The sequence below is a fragment of the Aureobasidium pullulans genome (assembly GCF_000721785.1).
Source record: "Aureobasidium pullulans EXF-150 unplaced genomic scaffold scaffold_25, whole genome shotgun sequence".
Lineage (NCBI taxonomy): Eukaryota > Fungi > Ascomycota > Dothideomycetes > Dothideales > Saccotheciaceae > Aureobasidium > Aureobasidium pullulans.
Window position 1 is genome coordinate 174,780 of NW_021941045.1, and position 24,046 is coordinate 198,825.

Sequence of the window (24,046 nt, forward strand, 5' to 3'; positions counted from 1 at the left end):
CTGTGCGAAAAAAATGTGTGCGATGGCAGGGATTGTGGTGTCGGAGGTGGGCGCTTTGCGCGCGGAGATGTGTTATTTTCTCCTTTGTTTGCATTTTCTCTCCTTCGTTCCTTCCTTCGGCATAGAGCGATCCTCACTTCACAGTCGTTTCAATCGTTCTCGCATCGCGACGGGTTAATGCGGAGGACATACAAAAGATAGGCGCATCTTCAACTCGACTCCTAATAGAAACCACGAATTGTCTTGTTGATTGTTGAATTGCCAAAAGCTCACGAATTTCTATCGAGTCAAAGTTTAAGCTTCGGCGTGATCCGAGCGTCGTGATTGGACAACTCCGCTCATGCAGATTCCCATCTGCCTCTTATCGTGCCCTATCCATTGGGAGAACCACACCTGTGGATTCATGCACAATATTGCCCAGTTCCTTCCCGGAAAATTTCTTCCTCTCAGCTATCGTATATCATAAACAATGTAGTGGCCTCAGTTAGCTTTGCGCAACAACTTCTCTTCCCCTCCTCTTGTCATCCATTCATCCTAGGTGCCTAAACTGACTCGTCACAACATTGGCAACTTGATCGCGTGCCTCATCCTTTGCGGGGAAAGAACATCGCGAGAGAAATTACGTCAGCGCATACCACTGGAGAATATAAAATCAAAGTCACACCAAAGACCTAATCATGTCGCTATTCGAACGAAGAAGCAGTATGGAGACGTTACGAGATCACTGGAATACAACTTCACCGAACGACTTGTCCGCAAGAGCATCATCACCTACTGGTTCCGAGCGTCGCAAACTAAGCTTCAATCCCGTAGGCGGCTGGGCTCCGGACGTCGCGCATGAAGAGCCTGTTGCTGCGTTTGAGGTCAGCAAAATCAAGAGAATAGCTCAGGTCGCCGTCGCTTGCGTCTATTGTCTGTTCGCAGCTGGTGTAGTATTTGGATATGCTGCTATCAAGCCTGTTCTGATCGAGCAGGGTGTGTACGCTGAGAGGTGTACGCCGAAGGAGATTGAAGAAGGCGTTTGGGTGTGTTATGAGCAAGAGTTGAGGCTCAACTTGATGTTCACCGTCGCTGCTGTAAGCACAAATGTTTGCGCTTTACCTGTTGGAACGATCCTTGATCGCTATGGTCCAAGAGTTGCTGGCATCATCGGTTGCTTCCTTCTCGCTATCGGATCCGCACTTCTGGCTTTCGCATGGGATGCTCGCGAAAACTTCGACCTCTGGATTCCTGGTTACTTCTTCCTTGCCCTCGGTGGACCTTTCATCTTCATCTCCAGCTTCCAACTGTCAAATACTTTCCCCAAGCACTCCGGCACGATTCTCGCACTCTTGACCGGTGCGTTCGACACCAGCTCCGCTGTCTTCCTTGTATACCGAATTGTCTTCCAATCCACTGGCGGAAGCTTCGACACAAAGCGCTTCTTCCTGATCTACCTCGCCGTGCCTGTTTTGATTCTCATCGCACAGATATTCCTCATGCCATCGAACAGCTACAAGACCGTAGGAGAATTGGTTCAGCAAGCCGAGGACCCATCAGACTCGGATTCAGATCTTGACATCAGCGATGAACAACGCGCTCTCCTTCGCCAAGAACGTCGTGAGTCCGTTGTCAGCGAGATCACTGAACTCCTTGGTAGCAAGGGTGCCGAAGAACAGCAGGCTCAGCAACATCAAGTTGAGGCTACCAGTGGTGTTTGGGGCGCTCTCCACGGCAAGCCTGCAATCAAGCAAATCTTGACACCTTGGTTCATCCTCATCGCTCTGTTTACCATCGTCCAGATGACAAGAATCAACTACTTTGTCGCCACTATCCGCACCCAGTACTCGTACCTCGTTGGTCCTGGACAAGCAGAGAACATCAACGCCTTCTTCGATATCGCACTTCCACTTGGCGGTGTTATCGCAGTCCCATTTATAGGATTGGTCCTCGACCACACCAGCACTGTGTTTACTCTTGCCTTGCTTGTCACTATCGCGACTGCTATCGGTGTTCTCGGTGTCATTCCCAACACTGCTTCTGCATACGGCAACATCATCCTCTTCGTCATCTACCGTCCTCTATACTACACCGCTGTCTCCGATTATTCTGCCAAGGTCTTCGGTTTCGCTACCTTCGGTAAGGTCTACGGTCTCATCATCTGTCTTGCCGGTCTCTTCAACTTCTCTGCTCAAGGTCTTGACGCTCTGACTCATCACGCTTTCAACAATAACCCCATCCCCGTAAACATCATTTTGTTGTCTGTGGCGTTTGTAGTTGGTGTCTTGCTTGTTGGATACGTATGGTATCAATCGAGACACATTGAGAGAGATGATCTGGAAGAAGAGGCCGAGGAGGCTAGAGAGACTTTGATGCCTGGTGCCGACATTGACAATACCACAAGAGAACATGGACACCAGACATACGGTACTGCATGAGTCGGCGATAGCGAAGCAGCCCATGAGAATCCCAAAAACAAAGAAAAAGAAGGATGAGATGGTACCTTAACTATGCATCGGTGCGGCCTACTTTCTTCTGAACACACTGGCGACTTTGGGCGGTAATTGTACCAAATTGTTTTCCTCTAGCACAGGCGCACTGGTATTGGGATGCCGCGATCTGTCTATTTCTTTTTGCATAGAGTAATTTGTAAACTCTTTCAACTCTCTCTTCTATCCCATTCCTCTCGTTTGTTGCCCTTCTTTGCCAAAGGACATCCCACAGCGCGAGCTGGCTATCTGGCAAGGGAAAGAGGTCGGAATGGTTCACTCTGATTGCTTCTTTTCTACAACCACCCTAATCCAGTCCATGAGTCGCGCTCCATAGCTGTGTCATTGCATAAATCAGCATCACAACGGCGTAAATCTATGGGAGTCCGCAGCTGTCTTTGTTTTTCAAAACTTTGTTATTTACGAACTGAAAGCCGGACATGATGCACGGTATATTTTCTGTGTAACATGTGTCCAGTGAGAGTCGGAAGACATCAGCATCTCACTGGCCATACAATCTGCTTCAAAAATATCTTGCATCACAGTAGCGTAAAACATCCCACATTAGCTTGATACTGACCCATGCATATAACAGTATCCTTGTCTCCTATGATAAGCCATCAGCTGGAACTATAAAAAAACATATCTCGAGTTTGACACTTTCCTCGTTAGTTGATTGACCCGCATCAGGAACCGACCGTCTGTAGGAACCTTGATTCCCGTCTGCATGGTCGGGAATGTCTTTGGAGAGAACTTTCGTGCCTGCAATTGACATCGAGACCGCGGACGAAACGACTCGGGTGAGTGAATCTTTGGTACCTCTCCTGTTCTCGATCACTGTACTGTTCTAGAAAGAACCCCCTGATCTTGTGTGGGATGATGTGCTCCTTACTCCGGCATCACGGACCTGCGGGTCGTCCTTTGTGCCTTGCCGCGGTTGTCCCTACCTCCTCGGTTTTGGGCAGGGGACAAAGAAAAGTGAAAATTGATGGAGGAAAACGAAAGACTTTGGGGACAATCGTCCTCGATAGTGAGCAGATAAGCAATGGAACAGGATCAGGCACCAAGAAAAGCAGGCAGGTCCATGACACCATGAATCCATATATATCTGCATGTCCTATATATCTTTCAGCTCGCAAGCCTATCTATAGGGCCGTCAAACTTTGCGAGCAGTTATAGACCTATTAAGGATCTCTTTTACCCTTAGATATAATGATTGTTAGATTCTCCATATCTTAGCACATCATATGTATATTAACCTTATTTCTAACCGCGGTTGTTAGTTCTGCAAAAATCTGATAGTAGAGAGACTCCCTTAGAGAAGAAGTTAGTAAGCTAAACCCTGCATACATCTCCTTCGTAAGTACGTACATAGAACGCGGATTCACGTTGTTAAATTACATAACACCTTGATATAGTAGCCTACCTCTAAAAGATTGTGGTGGAAAGAAAGCACAACCCAGCTATCTCACCTTCCTTCTAAGAATTCGCGTTGAAAAGTGCAAGCAAGACACGTAAAAGTATAAATCGCATGAACATGCAGCTAGACTTGAGCAACAGACAGTTGCAGAAAGATCAACGTGCAGAGAAAAGAAGGCAAAGATCTAGTACATACAAGCTAGATACTGCGAGATTTTCAAGGAAGGACGATGCAACGACGAGAGGAGGGAGATAGGCAGGTCAGTGATACTAATGTGCATATGTCTGTCTCCGTTGATCTCATGTCATGTGCACCACTGATTACGACGAACCCGGGGATGCGCGTTCTTCAGCAGGAGTTACAGACCTGATGCTCGCTCCTATTCGCTCTCTCTGCCCTACTAACTATGTACATGCCATCAAGGCCGCAATCACGACATCCTCTCCTGCAAGGCGTTCTGGCTCTTGTAGTATGCGTCACAGCGGTGACACACTCCTCGGTGACAGAAAAAACTAAAGAATCTCTGCGAAAAATTAAAATAGCTGACGATGAGGAGAGAACACAAGAAAACGAGACGAATGGTCGTCCGAAATTATATGAACGCGTCAACGTAGTCAAATTGGCGTAATGTTAGGCTTTCTTTCCACGGTATCATTGTATCTGACTTTCCAAGCCTTCGGTTCAGGTGAAGATGTGTCAGATAGTGAGGAAGTATTGGGTGTGAGAACGACTGCTACTCAAGTAAAGGGTTTTGGGAAGCTACAGCTCTTCCTTCTTGCTTCTTGGCTATGGAGATTTCTGCTCTCAACATTGTCTCTGTAAAGGACGTCAGTTTCCCTTGCCTGTACAATGTGCTGTGCTGTGGTATATAATGTTAGACATGATCTGTGTTCTCTGATCAAAGACTCGGAAGTCCTCCATACGATCTGAGAGCAGCCGCGCATCTTGACATGACAAAAGAGGATGGGTTCACATCCGATCGCTGGCAAGAAGATGAATTCCAAAAGAAGACACGGAAGTGAGCAGGTCAGTGATATCAATCCACCTCCCCTGGCCTCCATTTCCGCGAGTCTTACAAGACTGATGTTCATAGCAAGATAATCATTACCGAACGACTTGTAGGATTTTGGGGATCACAGACCTGATACCCTCCTACTCGCTTCTGTCCACTATAATGCCAGCTTATGTAATGTCAAAAATGCTTTCCAACTCTGTGCGTGTCAAGGCCGGCGTAGAACCTTCTTGCTTGCCCCGATCCAACTTCTTCATGCAACCATCATAGAAATCAGGCCACCGACCATAGCATATATCTTCTAGCGATGGCACAACATCAGCCAGTCGAATGTTCCACAACACGGAATAGCTTAAATCGTTCGGTGAAAAGAGAGATATAGGGTAGAGAGCTAGGAAATTCTGCAGCTACTTTATAGGAAACATCACATAGTGCGAAGAGAGAATTTACTCTACGATGAAGTAGATGGAAAAACGAAAACAGACTACTTGCGCCTGGCTCAACGCTGTCGCTGACTTATATAAGATGGTAGGAAACACATTCTCTTTATCTCTTATAGGCAACCGCAGCATTATTATCCACTTATGTCCGACGCAGACTAAATATATCCTTTCTCCTCTTGTGCGTTTGAGCGAGAGCTAGGACACCGGACGAAACGTCGCGGGTCGATGATACCCTACCCTCGACATAACTCCCGCTGTATCCATATGCTAGAAATTAGGACTACTATCGAGAAGACGAGGAGCTAACCCGGGGCGCGGTATCATCGACCCGAGACGCGTCTTCGGCGGCTCTTCTAGACACGACGTAGCCGTAAAAAGTGGAAGATGGAAATCAGTATACGAGCGTCGTCATCGCAAGAATATTGCCATTGATATGCTGTTAATGATTAACGAATCTACATGGAAAGGAACGGCTTTATACTACTATCCTATGATCTTCGCAAGGGGAGAAATGTGCGTAGTAGTCATTACAGGTATTTTTAAGGTCCCATCCACCACTGTGCTTAGAGGAAAATAGTTGCAGCAATGCAGAATAATTTCCTAGATTCCGAGATGTCCGAAGAGAGAAAGACATGGAGGTCTTCATTAGCAAGTTTACTAAGACATCGTAGAGATCTCATCCACCACAGTGCTTGGAGGAAAATAGTTGCAGCAATGCAGGATGATTTTATAGACCTCGAGATGTCCGAAGAGAGGAGGACACATGAATCTTTGTTAGCCATTTTGGCAAGACATTGAAGTGAAGGTACTAGGAGCAAAACCTTGCAGCAATGCAGGATGATTTTCTAGATAAAGAAACGTCCAAAGAGAAAGGTCGATTGACCAAGATATCATGTATCACCCTCTTCTCTTCACAAGGGGAGAAACTGTTGCTGCAATGCAGCATGTTTTTCTAGACGTAGAGAGGTCCAAAGAGAGAAGAGTACAATACACAGGCATTCAACCATAATATTACAGAGCTTTTATGTCAATGAGCTAGAAGAAAATGATTGCTGCAATGCACGCGACGGCGAGGTCTGCAGAGAGCGAGAGGCACGAAGATCATAGTAATCCAATAAACCTACACATCACAGATGATCTACTTGCCTCAATGAAAGGAAAATATGTTGCTGCAACGCAGAATGATTTCCAGATGAGTAATTGTCCGAAGAGAATAAGCTTTGATCACTTTTGTAAAGCCTAATCTGTCCAAACAGATCTTCCAAATTCATCAGAGAAACGAGGGCGTTGATCTGAACATGGGACTGAGGTGCCGAGTCGTCTCGATGCAAGAAGGGCTTCCAGATAAACGGAATGTCCGCTGAGAGTGGCGAAACATGACGTTCAGAACATTGTGGGTGAATTCAGGAAACATGACAGAGGACATCAGGAGGATGAGACGCAGGATGTGGTTCGAAGTAGCGTTTAGTCCTGAGAGAGCACTGGAGTGCGGAACAACAGGAGGTGGCTTGCTTTCATGAGTGGTAGGATGCAGTGATACGTGAAGACCGGGACCGTAAATGGAGAGTTGGCGACCATGGTGGACTGAAAGCTTTGGGAGAAGACGCTGTGGTGATACACGTCGAGGTCTGATTGTCAGCAGCGGAAGGATAATTCTTGATTGAAGAAGGTGAACTAAGCTTTATGCATTCCAGCTTTTGCATAATGACATGACACATGACAAAGGGGGTAAAAAGGAGAGTTGAGTCTGAGAATAATTCTTGCAGTCGTTGCGCATATAGAATGTTTACCTGCCGACCTCCAGCGTCTTGACCTTCGTAATCCCGCGATGCAGGGTTCCCCGAGAATGCATGCAAGCATGTCTATTATACATGGTTGATGGATGACATGCTGTCTCATTCCACGTCCTCGTGGCCGATTTCCACGAAAGATGAGGCAGTCGAGGTCGTCTCGCTGTTCGAGGTGGTTTTGCTGGTAGTGTCTTGGACAGCGTCGTCGCTTGGCCTGTGTGCACATGTCGCAGTCTATGCAGTTTGGTCCACAGCCATACCATCAGCCTCGTCATCCACGGCTTCGATGCGGCAAGCGGATGGTACGGAAGCCTCCTTGTCGATCATTTGGCGTGATACGGAGACGATGTTGTCTTCGAGAAGATCTTGGCCGAGAGTTTCGATGTCTACGACTGTGTTAGTGATGAAGGTGTGACGGAAAGTGGACATGACATACGCTTCTTGGGGTCGACCTTGCCGACATATCTTGTGCGTAGTTGGTCCTTGGACAGCTCAGTCTCCTCCTTGACACGCTTCTCGTAGCCCTCTGCCAAGCTGACGAGCTTGTTGAGCTTCTCCAAAGTGCGGTCGCCCTCAGCCTTGAAGTCGGGCATGGTCAAGGCTTCTGTCCAGACGCTCTTGTGCAAGTTCATGAGCATGGCTTCCTCTCCACCGACTTGGCCATTCGAGGATTCGCCAGCTGTCGAGGTGCCGTGTCCTTGACCGCCACGACCCTTGAGGTATCCGACGGCGATTGAGTAGTAGTGGCGGTTGAGGCCGTGGATCAAGGCTTGAATAGATGGCTTGTTGAGGTGACCAACGTTGGAGGTTGTCTGGCGAGGCTCTTGGCCAAGCATGAGAGTTTGGGGGTTGATAAGACGGAAGGCGTCGATGACAACCTTGCCCTTGACGGATTGAATAGGATCGATGACGACGGCGACGGCGCGGGGAGTGAGCTGTTCGAAAGATTGTTGCGTGTTGATATCAACGCTAGACAACCAACAGCCGAAACCAGGATGTGAGTGGTACCAGCCAACGACGGTTTCCGGGCGCCCAGTCTGGCGAAGCATGTCCATCATCTTTGTTTGGAAGACAGGGTCGACAGCCTCGACGGAAACACCGGTACCACTTTGAGGCATGGCAAAGACATCGACGACGCGGACAGTGTAGTCATCGACAAACTCGCCCAGCATCAGACCCATGACTTCCATAGGCACACCAGCTCTTCCGTGACGCAGCATCTTGAGGAGGGCGAGCGACGAGATGTAGACAGTCTCGGAGTTGTCGACAACGTTGCCGTCCTGCTGCATAGCACCTCCGCCTCCCATGCCCTGGGCGGCGGCCAGCATTCGTGAAAGTCGGTCCATGATGTTGTTGTGATGTGTGTGTGATTCTTCCTTCTTTTTAAGTATGCGCAGATGATAAGTGACGCAGTAGATGGGAGCTCGAGGTTGTGATGGATGGACAGCGACAGGGAGATGGAATTGTTAGTGATGGAGCTGCTTCAGACGGCGACTCTGGACGATGATGCGCGCGGCCAGCTACGGACAAGCTCCGACCTCCGACGCTCGCTCCTTCCTTGACTTGTGTTTGTTCTGTTTGCACCTTTTCCCTGTGAAGCTTCGCAGTTTGCTCGGTTTGCATGCTTCCCCGAAGCTCGGAAGTGGCAGATCGCGTACCATTCACTCTTGCATTTATCCACCAAAAGTCCATACCCAGTCAATCAAGTCAACCATCTCGCCATTCTTCTTGTCGATATCTTCTGCCCATCTCGATAACCCGAAGTGCATATCTACACACACACGCGACCGCAAAGAAGCCCTCGCCCTCTCGTCAAGCCGCCGACATGGCCAACTCGGCGCAATATGGCCCTCCTCTGGACCCTCCTCGTGCTACCAACGGAGGCCGACCCAAGAAAGTCGCCTACTTCTACGATTCTGATGTCGGAAACTACGCCTACAATGCCGGTCATCCCATGAAACCTCACCGCATCAGAATGGCCCACAGTCTAATCATGAACTACGGCTTGTACAAGAAGATGGAAATCTACGTGCGCCATCCCCCAACCTGTCGCATTCTTCGTATACCATACTGACCATCTCCCAGCGAGCCAAGCCTGCCTCCAAGTACGAAATGACCCAATTCCACACCGACGAATATGTCGACTTCCTCTCAAAAGTCACTCCCGACAACATGGACAGCTACGCGAAAGAGCAAGGAAAATACAATGTTGGTGATGATTGTCCTGTCTTCGATGGCTTGTTCGAGTACTGTGGCATCAGCGCCGGTGGCAGTATGGAGGGTGCTGCTCGTCTGAACCGTCAAAAATGCGACGTCGCCGTCAACTGGGCTGGAGGTTTGCATCACGCCAAAAAGAGTGAAGCTTCCGGCTTTTGTTACATCAACGACATTGTCCTGGGAATCATCGAACTTTTGCGTTTCAAGTCGCGCGTTCTCTACATCGACATTGATGTCCATCACGGTGACGGTGTTGAGGAAGCCTTCTACTCGACAGACCGCGTCATGACCTGCTCTTTCCACAAGTACGGAGAGTACTTCCCCGGTACTGGTGAGCTACGCGACATTGGTGTCGGAAATGGCAAGAACTACGCCGTCAACTTCCCTCTTCGCGACGGCATGGACGATGTCGCATACAAAAGTGTCTTCGAGCCTATCATCGCCAAGATCATGGAATTCTTCCGCCCTGATGCTGTCGTTCTGCAGTGCGGTGGTGACTCGCTGAGTGGTGATCGTCTTGGATGCTTCAATTTGTCCATGCGAGGTCACGCAAACTGCGTCAAGTATGTCAAGAGCTTCAACCTTCCTACTCTGGTACTTGGAGGCGGTGGCTACACCATGCGAAACGTTGCTCGCACATGGGCATACGAGACCGGTCAACTGGTTGGTCAAGAAATGGGCCCTGAGCTGCCCTACACCGACTACTATGAATACTACTCTCCCGACTTCGAACTGGATGTCCGCCCTTCGAACATGGACAACGCCAACAGTCCTGAATACCTCGAGAAAATCAAGCTACAAGTCTTCGAGAACCTGTCACGTACGAGGTTCGCTCCCAGTGTGCAAATGACCGACGTGCCACGTTCACCGCTTGTCGTACAACCCAACGAGAATGACCCGGACAACGAAGGCGACACTGAAGATTTGGATGAGCGTGAGCAGCGCCTCGACGATAAGGACGACGATGAAAACCCTGACTCTCGCTACACTGAACGCAAGTGGGATGCTCGTATCGAGCGCGATGATGAGTTTGAGGACTCGGATGACGAGGAGATGGATGCTCTTCTTGGCGTCAAGAAGCAGCCTGGAGCAGAGCCCCGTCGTCCAAGGATAACGGATCACAAGAACCCCTACGCCGACATGGCCGAAGGCTCTCTCGCCGAATCTGGTACAACCACTCCCCTCGATACTACATTACCGCCAGCTGCTGCTCAAGCAGACCAGATGGTTGTTGACAGAGCACAAGCCGCGAATGCAGCTGTTGGAGATGCTATCATGGCTGCCAAGGCTTCCGAAGATCCTCACGCTGTGCAACCCGCCATGGGTGAGGAAGTCGCCAGTAACGGAACACAACGAGCACGATCGCCGCAAAACGCCCCCTCGACTACCGCTCAAGCTCCCGCAGCCGAGCCAGAAGACGTCGAGATGGGTGAGGACGATGTCGCTGAGCCGCCTGCAAACGCACCGAACTCAAACAACACACAGGCTGGTGCTGGACCTACTGCAACACCTCCCCCGGATCCGACTGTTGCGGAAACAACTACAACTGCACCAGAAGATGTCGAGATGGGAGATGGTGCTGCTGAAGCTAAGGAAGAGGGCCGCCAAGAACGAGATGCCGAGGATGTCCAGGGAGAGATGAAGCGTGAGGGTGAGGCCGGTGGTATAAACTAGGAGGATTTTGTCTCACCGCGCACGCCCTCAGCATTCCTTCCCGGTTCCTCTGATCTCAGATCAAGTCCGCTAAGCTCGCCGCCACCTGATCCGATAGCATGAATTTCCCGCTCGAATGATGGATCGCCAGGCGCAAACGATTATCTTGGAGTTCGGCGTCTCAAACTGCATTCGTTTCCGGTATGGCAAGGAGTTTGCTGGGTATACGTCTTGTTGAGAAGGGCTCGAGTTAGGAGGAAAGGACTGCAAGCAGGCGTCCTTGGATGTCACGAGTAGACCACGATTGATACGTAGAAATGGTTTATCATGTTCAAACTTGCTCACACTGACCTTGATGATTGGACATATTATATCCCGCTATTCGGCATTCTGCCTTTCGAGCTCTTCACTATGATGCTGCTGTGCTGAATTTGGAAGCTCCAGCCGTTATCTGACACCAAACCCAATCCGGCAGCTCTAGCCGGTATCAGCGACAACCTCCGCAACCCCGCCTTCCTGATAACCTGCGGGCACTTCGGGCAAGAAGTATAAGAGTCTCGTGTCCTCCCTTTCCCTTCTGTATATTTCCTCTTTGACTTGATCAAATTTGCCCTTGATCAGTTTACTTCTCCTTCACACAAAGTCTATGTTTTGCGATTACGGTCTCGACGGAACACAGAAATATCATGTGGCCCCTTGGATCTCACAAACAGATATGGTATGTCATAGTCCATGGCTCGTGAGAAGCTCCATCACTGACTCGCCTTCAGCCAACGGAAGCAAGATGAGCGTGCTGATCGAATTGCAAACTTGCCAAAGTCATATCAAGGTTCTATCTCGTCCGACGAGAGATCTATACTAGATGCACCCATCGATCAACTCGTACAAGATGTACAAAACTCTATCAAGTCACCCGCGGACGTTCTTCGAGCTTACGGTAAGGCTGCTGTCAAAGCACATGAAGCTACCAACTGCTTGACCGAGATCATGTTCCCCGAGGCCGAGAAGTGGACTCAGGACGGATCTATCAACTTGAAAGGACCTCTTGCTGGTATCCCTGTCTCGCTCAAGGACTCTATTGTCGTTGGTGGATACGATGCCTCCGTTGGATACTCTGGCAAGTGCTTCAAGCCTCATGCTGTAGATGGTGCTATGGTGCGCCTACTCAAAGACGCTGGTGCCATTCCATTCGTCAAGACTGCTCTACCCATCACCCTGCTCTCTTTCGAATCAACAAACGATGTTTGGGGTCGTTGCAAGAACCCTCATAACGCAAAATATTCTCCTGGCGGCAGTACAGGTGGCGAAGGTGCTCTTCTCGCTTTCGGTGGCTCGAGGATAGGCATTGGTTCTGATGTCGCCGGTTCCGTTCGCGCTCCTGCGCATTTCTCCGGTTGTTTTTCCCTTCGCTGCTCTACTGGAAGGTGGCCCAAATATGGTGTCGACACTTCCATGCCTGGCCAGGAAGGCATTCCTAGTGTCTTCTCACCTATGACAAGGACGCTTTCGGATCTGGTCTACTTCACTCGAAGCTTGATTCAATGCAAGCCTTGGACGTACGATCAAAGTGTACATCCTTTGGCATGGCGTGAAGATGATTACGAGGAGTTCAAGGAGAAGAAAAGGCTTCGAATCGGTGTGCTGAGAACTGATGGTGTGGTTGATCCTGCACCTGCTTGTGCCCGTGCACTTGAAACTACTGCTTCGGCACTCAAAGCACAAGGTCATGATGTCTTCGATCTCACTTTGCCTTCCGCGCCTCATGCTCCTCTGGACGCTTTGGCTATCGCGTCTCAACTCCTCAATGCTGAGGGTACGAGAACATACAAGCGCTTCTTCAACTCGGGTGAATGGAACGACGCTGGTGCCTCGCAACTGACTTTCTGGATGAAGTTGCCCTCTCCGCTTCGCTGGCTCTATGTTAAATACGTCCGTTATATCCGTCGTGATGCCGTCTGGGCCCGTCTCCTCGAATCTCTCCACGAGAAATCGGCTTACGAGAACTGGCAACTTGTCTATCAACGAGAAAGCTTCAAGAACATCTGGTTCGACTGGTGGAATGGTATCAACACTGATGGCAAGTGTGAAATGGATGTGATGATCACGCCTCCCAACGCTACACCTGCTGTTCCCCATGACGGCATGAAGGATGCTGTTTCTTCCTGCGGGTACACTTTCCTATTCAACCTTCTCGACTATACTTGTGGCATCATTCCTGTCACCAAGGTTGATGCTGCCAAGGACGCCCTACCTTCAGGCTTTGTCATCAACAACAATGGCGTTGCGCAAGGCGCCTACAAGCATTACGATGCACAAGCGATGGCTGGCCTTCCTGTGGCTGTTCAAGTTGTCGGCAGAAGACTGGAAGAGGAGAAGGTCCTGGCCATTATGGAACGAGTGGAACAAGCACTCAAGGACAGTGGAAGTGTTTATGAACTGCTCCAAGTGCCTTAGAAACGCAAAAGAGTAAGATTCGTGGTGTGTTGAGCCTTTCTTCTGTATCTCCACTGGCCATCACTGCTGATTTTGTAGAATTTGAAATGCAAGATTGTTTTCATATCTACCTCATCCTCTGCAGAAGCAGCGATCGTTGTTTCCTTAGGGTCTTCGTCAGCACCCCTCCCATGTATAACCACTGTCGCCGATATGTAGCTGGCAAAAGGCAAGCTTATCTTCTGAACAGCTACACTCCCCGCCGAGAGCAGGAAAAAGGCCTTCTAATCGTCGATCTCTTCTTGCTGTCTCCCGAATCCCCACCAATTTGAGACCGTACGTGTCAAAGTACATCCCTGATGCCTAGGACGTCCAGAAGCCTCAGGTCCAAATCGAAACACAATTATTCCCAGTCTAGGGTGATTCAACTGAAGGGAACCACGCGTGATCACTCCTTTGTCGAATACCTTTATGAATGGAGATAGCGAAACTGACAGCCTTGTCTCACATTCCGGATTCCCGAAAGCCTCACAAAACATGATAGTTGCACACCTATGGTCACCAGAAACACTGAATCGATGCACGACCGCTCTTTGTCTAGGGTCATGGCATGAGGATACCAGGATTTCAATGATAGCGTTCTGTACCCGCTCCGCGAAGTGCCATCTCACCGCTTTCTTTCTTCCAGACACGCAAATGTCGGTGTGTTTTCGCGCCTCTCTTTCAGTTGAGAAGTTGTTGTTTGCCTGCTGTTAGACACGCAGATGTGGCAAGCCAAGATTTCTTTCATGCAAGCTTCGGGTAAGCTTGTTTGCTCGGCCCAATCATGAAGTTCTTTGTTGGTCTTTTCCTGTTTCTGGCGATTGCTGGAACACATGCTGGAAAACACTGAAGCTTCTGGCACGTCCGAACTGAAGGGCGGGAAAGTATATCAACGTCCATCTTCTCGCCGGAAGTTCTGAGCATCATCGCTCACTACTTTCACTTCTTTACTTATATATCCGGGTCCTGGATGCACCAACCAACCGGTCGACCTTGATCTCCGCCGAGGTCGTGAATGCGCTATATAACAGCATGACGTCTTTTTACCTGCTTCTTCAAACATGATGCACCAGCCAGACAAGTGTAAGGGTGTTTCTTGAATCTCACTTTTACTGTATCTGACTAACCACTTTCCAGCTGCGTTTCATCTTCCTGATATTAGGCATCAAATCATTGCCGACGGAGGCCGTTCACTCAGCGACCCCATCGACTCCAACTTCATCTGCCCGCATATACTCAGGCCATGATCGCTCTTCACTTGGATCTGGCCGCTCCTGACTCTAAAGGCCACTCACCGCAAAAGCTCCTGCAACTCCGAGAAACCACAGCTGCCGACTTCCGACAGAGAAGATTCACAATGCCCGTCGTGCTGTACCAGGACGACACCGATATGGCTGCTGTCATCGCACCATGTCCCACTTGCGGCTGGTGAATTCGTGAGGTCAAACACACTATCATTGCTTTTGCCGCCAAGCTATTGTCTGAGTTGATCCGATGGATTCTTTTGCTCCTTGCTCGACGAGATAAATGACACTCGTACTGTCATCACAGCTCACAAGCTCATGGGATCTCACAAGCTTGTGACACCTCGAGAGCCTACCCTCTGTGGCGCCTCCAAGCCTGCCCCAAAGCTCCGGTTACCGAGCTCAGAGCTTATTCACTGCCACTGCTTGAGGAGCTCATCGGTACGGACGTGCATCCAGCAAAGGCACAAATTTAAACCGACGCAACAACACATCGAGGCACTTGCTCGACGACGTCGACATCGCACGCCTCTCAACCATGCGAAAAGAACTGACAGATGTCCCTCACCGCCGCTACATCCAAAAGCTCCTGTCTCATCCCGACCTTCGACGCCATTTTCCATCACCCAAGACATTCCGACGTAGCACGACCTTGCGTGTATGTTCAGAGAGCTATGATTTGTTCACTGCAGACATTGACCCACACCTCAGTTGAATCTCATCAACTCAACAAGACTGGACTCAGTTCAAAATACCGGAGCACACATCATGTCCTCAGTCCCTACCAAATCCAACATGTCCTCACCGTAATGACTGCAGATCCGACACGTGTACCTGGCGCGCCGGTTTTCGACCTACAGCCGTTCCGCTTTCTACCATTGCAGTCGATATTGCTGTCATTACGGACTTATCTTGTCAACCACCAAGACCGCCGTCGGCGCCCTTATGCCTCACTTATATCTCACTGTCCTTGAATCTCTACAGCTTTCACGTGCTAATGCCACGACTGGGTTGACATGCAAGCAAATGTTCAGAGCTGAAATGAACTACGTCGAGTCCACCGTGTTCTTCTTCAGAATGATGGCTCTTCCCCCGCCCCCCATCTTCCCAGTTCACCCACTGGTCCTCAAAACCGTCCCACCCAAGGCATTCCCTTTGCCCAGCTGGCCATTGACCTATTCTTCACTACCGGCATTCCTACTGGCTCCATTGTCACTGCTGCTAGTACCTCTGAACAATCTGAGTGTCCAACTTTCAAATGATCATCTCCAATGAGACTGGACTTCGGATACCTCACAACATCTATTTACGAGGTTGGTTTCCTCTCGGAGCCGACTTCGCATTCACTAGTCGATTACGGCTCTGCGCCGTTCCTTCAGATATCTCGGACGACGTTCTGTCGAGCGCTATTGTATATACTCCAGGGCGCACTTAACATGTCGCCCGTGCTTTCTTGTTGGCTGGACAAACAACATCATCGTCACTTCGAAGCACACAGCCCCAAAAAGCACCACACTGAAGGCCTCACTTGACCAGTGTCTGCATCCTCCTGTCCATCCTGCGACTGTGCCGGGTGTTGTTGGCTTCCCATAACCTGGAGAGACATCAGGCCGCCTCATCTGCCTTTCGATTTCCCGCGTGCTCCTTCACCGGACTTCTGAAAAGGGCCACAAACTGCGAAAAATCCTCAAAGACTATATACGAGTGGAGAAGACACTCCAAAACTCCCAAAACAACAACCCTCACACAACTGCAGGTGTCTTGAGCTGGTGACCTGAGCTTTGGCCTATAGGTCTTTCTTCTCGCCAACAGACACGACACCTAAACTGTCTAATGAACCCGAAAAACTCCCCATTGACGTCAGAGACGAAGTCTGCATGCTTGACATCCCCTTCCCTACTAACGAGATTGTGGACAAAGTCGTCGAACTCTACGACACCAAGGAAACCTCGTAGTCGACCATTACTCTTCGCAACGCAATGAAGTTGTGTTGGACGCGGATATATATATGGAGAGCCCTTATCCATTACGTTCAATCTACCGCCCGAACTACTTGTCAGATTGGCCCACCCTGATGATCTGCCTACCTTCCGCCTTGTCTGTAAAGCCTTCAAGGAGCGCATAGTTCGCTCATCCAGACCTGATTGAACACCGCCTGTGCGACTTACAACAAGCACATGCAAAAGGAGATTGCACACAGCACCTTGATGACCCTACCACGAGAGCCTCTGTGGTCCGTGAGTCCAGCGCGCACTAAATCTTCTTGGAGCGTCATTTCTGTCGAGCGCAAAACCATGGCTAGGATCGCTGGTGGCAGCTCCGATATTGAACGCAGGGTCGAACGCAAGGTCCGGGAGCCCCAGGTGGCTAATGATCCACCGTGGTCTTACATCATCGACGACGATAAAAAGCAAGACGCACCTATCGTGGTCTCAGACGACGAGGACGACGATGTTGTAATCATCAGCGAGACCCATACCCCGAAGGGTCGCCGCCATGTCTCCGTCAGCGACGATCAGCTCATCCAGGCACGCACAGAGGAAACACTATCCGCTTCAAGTCCCAACTGTCGCTGCCAGTCCCAATGACTGCCTTTGGGTTCCGAAGGCTACAACCCGTTCGAAACTTGGCAAAGAGACCACTACATTCAGCTTCCAGAAGACCTATCAGGCAAGATGAGTGCTCGCGCCGACCCCTGGACAAGAATCTCATGTTTTCAGTCCAGATCAGACTAGAGTCTACAGGATATCTCTGATCTGCAACACAAAATGGGTTCGAAAAACGAGGAGAGTCTGAGATTATGCGTTGTCTACTGAGACCCTCGACGAGAAGGTTCGCGTCACTGTGGTCTAGACGGTCCCCAAGCGCCGCAGTCCATACCAAACCGACTTTAAGCTTACCAACTTTGGATTTACGCGACCTCGCGTTGCCAAGATCTGCCGCGTGACCAGAGACGAGGTGCCGCCTTTGCTGACCAAGATCAGCTATACGTAAGTCGATCACGCTCTCTAGTAGAAGCAGAAGCATGATGACTAACAGGACCACCTCGACTAACAGCACATTAGTGCAGTCCGGGTTCGCCCAAGAGTCAAGGTGTGTCGCTGGAACGGCTGCACCGTCGGCCCCCACAGGGACAGGGCGGAGATGAGAAGTCATCTTTAGCATCATACTCCTGATGCTCGTCCCTGGTTCTGCAACGGGGGCTGCGGTGCAAGCTTCAAGTACCGCTACACTCGCGCCGCACACCATAGTGTGTGCGCTCACGAGCAAGCTTAGCCCAAACGGCACTCCCGTCAATTCACAACACGCTACCACTCATCCAACCACCCTGGGAATTACTTGGGACTATTAATTAAATCATCTACAACAACTATTCTTGGCGAGGCTCAAGAGATACAAGAACTATTCGTCGCCAAGCGCACAACTTCAAACCAGCTTCGAATACCTTATATAACCAGAAGGAAGAAGATCACTCTGACAGATGCTACCAACCCATACTCTTTGTGAGAGCGGAAATTGATTCAAAGAAATCTGGCGCGACAGCCTCAACATACTCATCGTTTGCCTGGACCTTGAAGCTCAACGTTCTGGCTTTGTATCTTACCGGTCCCTGACTTCGGCTCTGTAGAGTGTATCGAGTTCTGGATCAAGCCCTCTGTACTCGCAGACAGACATCGCCGCCCTTATTCCACAAAGCTATCAACACCAACAATAAACATCAGAAAGAGGAGAGTTCGCCACGGTCACCCAGGAGCTGTATGATGTCTTTGTGACATTGATCTCGACACCCGACCTTGCTCAGATCCCTGAAGCTCTACGGGCGCTATTTGAACGCCAAGTACCCCTGATAGTGAGTTTGCGCAGTCCAACAACAGAGCACAATGGCAGTCAAACTACGGCAAGAGTGAGTTTGAAGCTCAAGGCTCTGGGTTCGCTAGGTGGATCCTTTTGATGTTACTGTGCTTGATCGCCACAAGTTTGGATCACCATCACCCTCATATGACTTCCGTCACCAAGACACCCGACAAAGTCCAACGAATAGATCATGAGTGGCTAGATTGCGTGTCCGCCTGTATCCCTCTCAGATGTCTAAAACACTGGCGGCACCTCATATAGCTGTCTGCGAACGCCTTTCACCTTGATCAATATTTCTGACAATGATTACAACGATACAAGCATTTTGACCGCCTGCAAGGCTGTGAGCCTCAGGAACCACACCACTCTTGTGCTGCCTCAACCGCTTCCACCTTCCATGCCATTGGCGAGCTTATCACATTCCTCCACCAAGAATCTACGACCATTACAAGATGAAAAGCTCATTGCTTGGGCCCCTCACCCAGACCGAGGGAAACAACCCTATACAACAAGCCCAAGATCTTTATATATATATGTTCGAAGCTCAAAATCTCGCCGAGTGCTTCGCCGACAAGATGTTTTCCTGTCCTATGTCTCCGACTGATTGCAGACAAAATGTTCGCGGTCGCAGAGTCTCTGCCTGACGCTGTCTTACCATGGGCGTGGAAGACCTTGATCGAGGCTAATATATACCTTGCTCCTGGAATTTCACATGATACAGATCAGAGACACCCGCCATGAGAGCGCGAGGGCGTTCCAACAGGACCTTTTGTCTCCAACGGTCTTCCTCCATATCACTAACGGCATCGATATCAGAGCTCGCACATGGTAGATGTGCAGCTCAAGAAACAGACATGTAGACAATGCTTCTACCACTCCACCTGAGTGATCGACGACCTCTTCAATGACGAGATGTGGGCTGGTGCGCTTGGAAGCTCTGATCGCACAGAAGAGACAGACTACATGGACTACATGGACCCGGCCTACCGTCTTATAACTCAGATACTGCTTGGACACATGGAAGACATCAACACTTCCGCTGAGGTGAAAGATAAGAAGCAATCGTCATGAGGGAGCAACGCCATGTCAACAATCTTTCCGGGCCCTTACAACCATTTCCCTTGATCAAGAGCTGCTGCCGTCTTATCTGTCAAGGCTCGAGAAACCGCTGAGCGCTTGCCGATGGGACGTTTTCCTGCTGTTCGGTTTGAGCTCTGCCACTACTGCTGGAGCTGCCACTACCTCACATGCTATCGGTGTGCCTATTGCGACTTTAGGCACACCTGCCCCTCAATTTGGCTCTCGGATGGTTCATGCAGCAAACATGTGCTCTTCATTCAACCTTTTTTCTAACGCATTGATCAATAACGGACTGTGATCAGCATCAACCTCTGTTCTGCTGCCCGAAGAGGTTCTGATACAGTTGTCTGTCCTCGCGTTCGTGGTACAATGAGCCGGTGGAGACCAGTCCAAGACGACCGCTTAATATCTGACTCTTCTCGATCGTGCCATTCAGAACTTTGCTGAGCATGGCAAAGTTCCATCGACTAAGGTCATCTCGTATATCATGCACAGGCAACAAACTAATCATCCCTCGCTGCTGCTCGCAAGCCCGCCTCCATTCGGGCATTCGACCTAGCTGTCTACAAGGACGTTAGGTTTACCAAGATTCACATGCTCCGTTCAGAGGGTTCATGCGCCGCCCTTATCGCAACAAGAGGTACCCTTCGTGACACAGTCTGCTCTAACAGATCTGTGAAGCTCCTTGCACCAGCTCGTAACACGCGCCGAACCCATGGCCGTGACGGCAGAGTGCGGCAGCAACTCATACACGCCAACACACACTCCGGCAAGCACGCGAACTACTCCAAACCTCTCAAATTCGCCGAGACCAAAAGTTTGGCCGGAGTGGCCAACGGAGCTTGCTCCAATTGCCAGTGGTACGGCGAGCAGAGTTAATGCGATTTCTACATCAAGCCCCCTGCTCCTAAGCACAACAAGAAGAAGCGCAAGCGCACCACCGATACCACCCCTACCCCTGCCGTTTCAGAAGCCAGCACCAACGACGATGGCGAGCCCGTTTCGTCCGCTGCATCAGTTCGCCGTCCACCACCCCCACCGCTCGAATGTGTCATTAATGGACACCTATACCGCCTCGTCGGAGGGTCCGGCGAGCGTTAGCAACGCTAAAGTTCGGACAGCTTTACGAGTCCCATTCTCCGTCCCGCATCCTTTCGTTTCCTACGTTTAGCAACGTCTTTTTTTCCCCCTTCTTCCTCTACATAGCATCGGTGACCGAAACCTTTCAACTCTACACCCCGTTCTTCGACACGCATCATGTGCGGATGTGTCATGACGAGGAGCAGCGCGAGATTGAGTGGGCAAGAGGTAACATCACTTTTCATCTGCCTGCTGGCCAAGAGAATGCCAGTTTTGTAAGCCAGAGCTTGTTCTATAAGGCTGGATGTCTTCCCCTCCAGACTTTGTTGCAGCAAAGCATGTCTTCTCTTGGCATGAGACTTTGCCTGAACTCCGGCAACTTCGGCGACCTCAGCAATCAAACCTTCATGATCTTTATCATCCGGATCACTTGGTGCTTCGTCGAGTGATGAGCGTCCTGGCATCATGTTATGTCGATGGAACCACTGAGACACGTTCTCAATCCGCCAAGAGCCACTATGAACTCATGTCCTCCATCTACGACCACATTAACCATGCGAACAGATCACTTCTTAGATCTCTGTTTCTTCTCTCAACCAACATCGCAAGCATCATCATAATCTTGGCATGATACCTTTGCCGCCAATTCCTGGCCTAGGATTATGGAAATCGCACCGGCAAAGAGCTGTCTTTGGACGATCTGGTCGTCATTTCCTATCTACCCACCAAGGTGCTGCTACTCACAAGCTACACTACGCTGTTCGCCAGCAGGTTCGCGATTAAGACACAAATCGGTGTGGTACTCAACTCAGGCAACACCATCGACAGAGCTTCTTTACTCCGCAAAAAGGTCAACAGCTTATTGCTAGGCCGAACCACAAATACCCCTGGACACGATTGCTGAAGCCGACAGCAATTGAAGGCCTCGGAGACATCTAACAGCTGTGACTTCACAATCCAATGACGACGAGAAATACTAGCAAGACAGCTTTTGCTGGACTTCTCGGCAGAGGTTTTGCGGACATGACAGAGATCAGAAAGCTTATATATCCTCTTGCACTAGGCGAAGAGACGGCCCCAGAGTACCAGTTTTACATAACGAAAGATGACATGTTGAGGAGAAGGAAGCCTATTTCAGAGGAGCTGCGTGGGTTCGCACAACCGCCCAGCTCTCCCAACCCTGGCATCACATCTGATGACATGGCCCCTCACGGCCCGCAGCGTCCTGGAACATTTGAGATCGGTCACACCACCAGGCTCTACGTTTATAACTTCCACATCACCGACTATGATACCTGTTTCAGAGGTCGCAAAGGGACAAGCACCGTTCGCCAGAACCAGAACGCATGCACCCCATCGTCGAAACGTTACCCAAAAGGTGGAAGCTCTTGGACTTTTTGAAGTCGAGAACGATGTCACAACTATCGACCAGGCCTGGTAGCCAGTCTATAGACGCTAGCGAAGATGCTGCTAAAGCCGCCGTGCCGCGGCTTTAAAGAGGTCTCAGCGAGGTCATCATTGAGATGGTCAAGAGGAATCTAAATGGTGACATTACGCTTGAAAGGCCATCGTTGCGATTGCTCAGGCAGAGCCGTCTAGAAGTGATGTCGAATCTGTTACAAGCATCGCCCAGGCATGGTAGCCTGCCTACATCAATGCTTTGCCTTGCTTGCCAGCCAAAGAGTTGCAAGTCGTCCCCTCTTACGAATGGATGCATCACTTCGACCGCTCGTTGCTCCTCACGCAATTGGGAGGAACGAGCTAGTCGCCCACTTTCTACCACGTTCCCGAGGCCGAACGCTCCCTACTTTCTAACCGCGGATACAAAGACCTCGAAGCCGTACATGAGCACTTTGACCAGACAACCCAGGCGCCCACGGCTCTTTCCTCACCGAGATAGACAATGTTACCACTATCAACCAATCCTGGCAGCCTTGCTATATTAAGGCTTTACCTTCCTTGCCAACCGCTGTCACGCAAAGAAGCTGAGGCATCCATGTCAGCTAAGACACCCAAGACGCCCAAGCCAACAAAGACACCCAAGTTAGTCATGACACCCAAGACACCTAATCCAAACAACTGCGAGCCCAACAAGAAAACTTCAACCCAGTCTTCGGAAGAACACATCCAGGATGTTGCCACGCAGGCAACCTGGAAGCCACAACCATGGAACAAAGCTGGCAGCCTGGCTATCTCAAGGCTTTGCCCCCCTTGCCTGCTGAAGAACTCCTGGTCATCTCCTCGTGCAGGAAGATGCACCGCTTCAACCGCTCGTTGATGCTCACTCAATGGGAGGAATCTCGGGGATGAAGTACTCGCGGTCGGAAAGTAGTCAGCAAGCACATCTGTCGATTCCATCAACTCCTCTGTCGCACTGCGATCTGGTTTCGTGGAGGGCGACAACATCGCTATGCCTCAGGGCACAAAGCACAAGCTGTGCGGTTTCCGAGGATTACCCCAGCAGACCACAACTGCGTCCCCCTCCGCACAAGTCCAACTCTGCCTCAGCCTACGCCCAGCATGGAACACTGCGGTGAATGCTGCCACTAACCCCACCACCCATGGATTTAGTCATGGTTAGCATATGCTGGAATACCCTGGTGTTAGCATATATATACTTTGAGTGCTTCTGAGTTCCTGTATGAGTCTCTCAACCTCATCGCCATGTTTGAGCTGCCTTCTCAACCAGACATCTACAGTACGGTCTAGTCTTTATCGCAAACATACTCACCAATCGTCTCGCGTACCCTCACACACTGATTGTATGGCAGAGTGTGGACATGTGTATTGTTACACATGTTTCGAGGACCTTCTGACAACCGAAGGTCTCAAGAAGAACGACCACATGCCGTTGTCGATAGCGACGCACATGAACACCGAATCAAAGGTTTGCAGTGTTCCTTTGGCCCAATCAACTTTTCTCGGATGATCTTGTGTTGCGAAAACACAGAAATCACCCGCTGGAAAGTCGATACCTACTAGCACTCTGGAAAGGCCTGCCCCAAAGCTCATGCTGAGTGCCACTGGCATTATTCGAATTTATATTATATGCTTTGGCTACTTCTGAGTTGTGGTATGAGACACGAACGCTGCACAACAGCTTCTTCCCTGCTCTCGAATAGGCCAATGTTGGCGCCCTCAACGTGCTTTGGGTATCCCAGCAGAAGACCGACCACACGTCACCATCGACGATACTGTTCAAGCCCTTTGTCTAGGTTGGCTTCTAAGCTTGCCAACTGAACGAGGAGGTTAACTTAGACGACGAGACAGAAGAGAACCCGTCAAGGGCCGCGAGAACCAGCGCTTCAC

At 50.1% G+C, this 24,046-nt stretch overlaps 8 protein-coding genes across 8 annotated transcripts; 5 read left to right on the plus strand and 3 right to left on the minus strand.

The window, feature by feature from the left end:
* Positions 1–704: 704 nt before the first annotated feature.
* Positions 705–2,417, plus strand: M438DRAFT_281704 (MFS general substrate transporter; the record flags this gene model as incomplete). Its single annotated transcript, XM_029901264.1, has 1 exon — positions 705–2,417. One exon carries the CDS (start codon positions 705–707, stop codon positions 2,415–2,417), a length of 1,713 nt encoding a protein of 570 aa, XP_029756588.1.
* Positions 2,418–4,838: 2,421 nt separating this feature from the next.
* M438DRAFT_358851 (uncharacterized protein) lies at positions 4,839–6,014 on the plus strand (the record flags this gene model as incomplete). Its single annotated transcript, XM_029907295.1, has 5 exons — positions 4,839–4,906; positions 5,011–5,101; positions 5,366–5,428; positions 5,615–5,856; positions 5,948–6,014. The coding sequence occupies 5 exons, from the start codon at positions 4,839–4,841 to the stop codon at positions 6,012–6,014; spliced, it is 531 nt and encodes a 176-aa protein (XP_029756589.1).
* Positions 6,015–7,367: 1,353 nt separating this feature from the next.
* On the minus strand, positions 7,368–8,479 carry M438DRAFT_338938 (Mov34-domain-containing protein; the record flags this gene model as incomplete). Its single annotated transcript, XM_029904168.1, has 2 exons — positions 7,368–7,519; positions 7,570–8,479. The coding sequence occupies 2 exons, from the start codon at positions 8,477–8,479 to the stop codon at positions 7,368–7,370; spliced, it is 1,062 nt and encodes a 353-aa protein (XP_029756590.1).
* A 358-nt stretch (positions 8,480–8,837) lies between these two features.
* M438DRAFT_399901 (uncharacterized protein) lies at positions 8,838–11,239 on the plus strand. The gene is made up of 2 exons (XM_029909442.1): positions 8,838–9,162; positions 9,219–11,239. Exons 1-2 carry the CDS (start codon positions 8,959–8,961, stop codon positions 11,022–11,024), a joined length of 2,010 nt encoding a protein of 669 aa, XP_029756591.1. The 5' UTR covers positions 8,838–8,958; the 3' UTR covers positions 11,025–11,239.
* A 424-nt stretch (positions 11,240–11,663) lies between these two features.
* On the plus strand, positions 11,664–13,547 carry M438DRAFT_304410 (amidase signature enzyme). Its single transcript, XM_029902187.1, has 2 exons — positions 11,664–11,721; positions 11,774–13,547. Exons 1-2 carry the CDS (start codon positions 11,690–11,692, stop codon positions 13,455–13,457), a joined length of 1,716 nt encoding a protein of 571 aa, XP_029756592.1. The 5' UTR covers positions 11,664–11,689; the 3' UTR covers positions 13,458–13,547.
* Positions 13,548–17,016: 3,469 nt separating this feature from the next.
* On the plus strand, positions 17,017–18,074 carry M438DRAFT_358855 (uncharacterized protein; the record flags this gene model as incomplete). Its single annotated transcript, XM_029907296.1, has 4 exons — positions 17,017–17,226; positions 17,576–17,712; positions 17,762–17,815; positions 17,885–18,074. The coding sequence occupies 4 exons, from the start codon at positions 17,017–17,019 to the stop codon at positions 18,072–18,074; spliced, it is 591 nt and encodes a 196-aa protein (XP_029756593.1).
* Positions 18,075–19,961: 1,887 nt separating this feature from the next.
* On the minus strand, positions 19,962–21,201 carry M438DRAFT_358856 (uncharacterized protein; the record flags this gene model as incomplete). The annotated part of the gene is made up of 3 exons (XM_029907297.1): positions 19,962–20,220; positions 20,421–20,609; positions 20,777–21,201. The coding sequence occupies 3 exons, from the start codon at positions 21,199–21,201 to the stop codon at positions 19,962–19,964; spliced, it is 873 nt and encodes a 290-aa protein (XP_029756594.1).
* Positions 21,202–22,687: 1,486 nt separating this feature from the next.
* Positions 22,688–23,535, minus strand: M438DRAFT_358858 (uncharacterized protein; the record flags this gene model as incomplete). Its single annotated transcript, XM_029907298.1, has 3 exons — positions 22,688–23,151; positions 23,356–23,430; positions 23,469–23,535. The coding sequence occupies 3 exons, from the start codon at positions 23,533–23,535 to the stop codon at positions 22,688–22,690; spliced, it is 606 nt and encodes a 201-aa protein (XP_029756595.1).
* Positions 23,536–24,046: the final 511 nt, after the last annotated feature.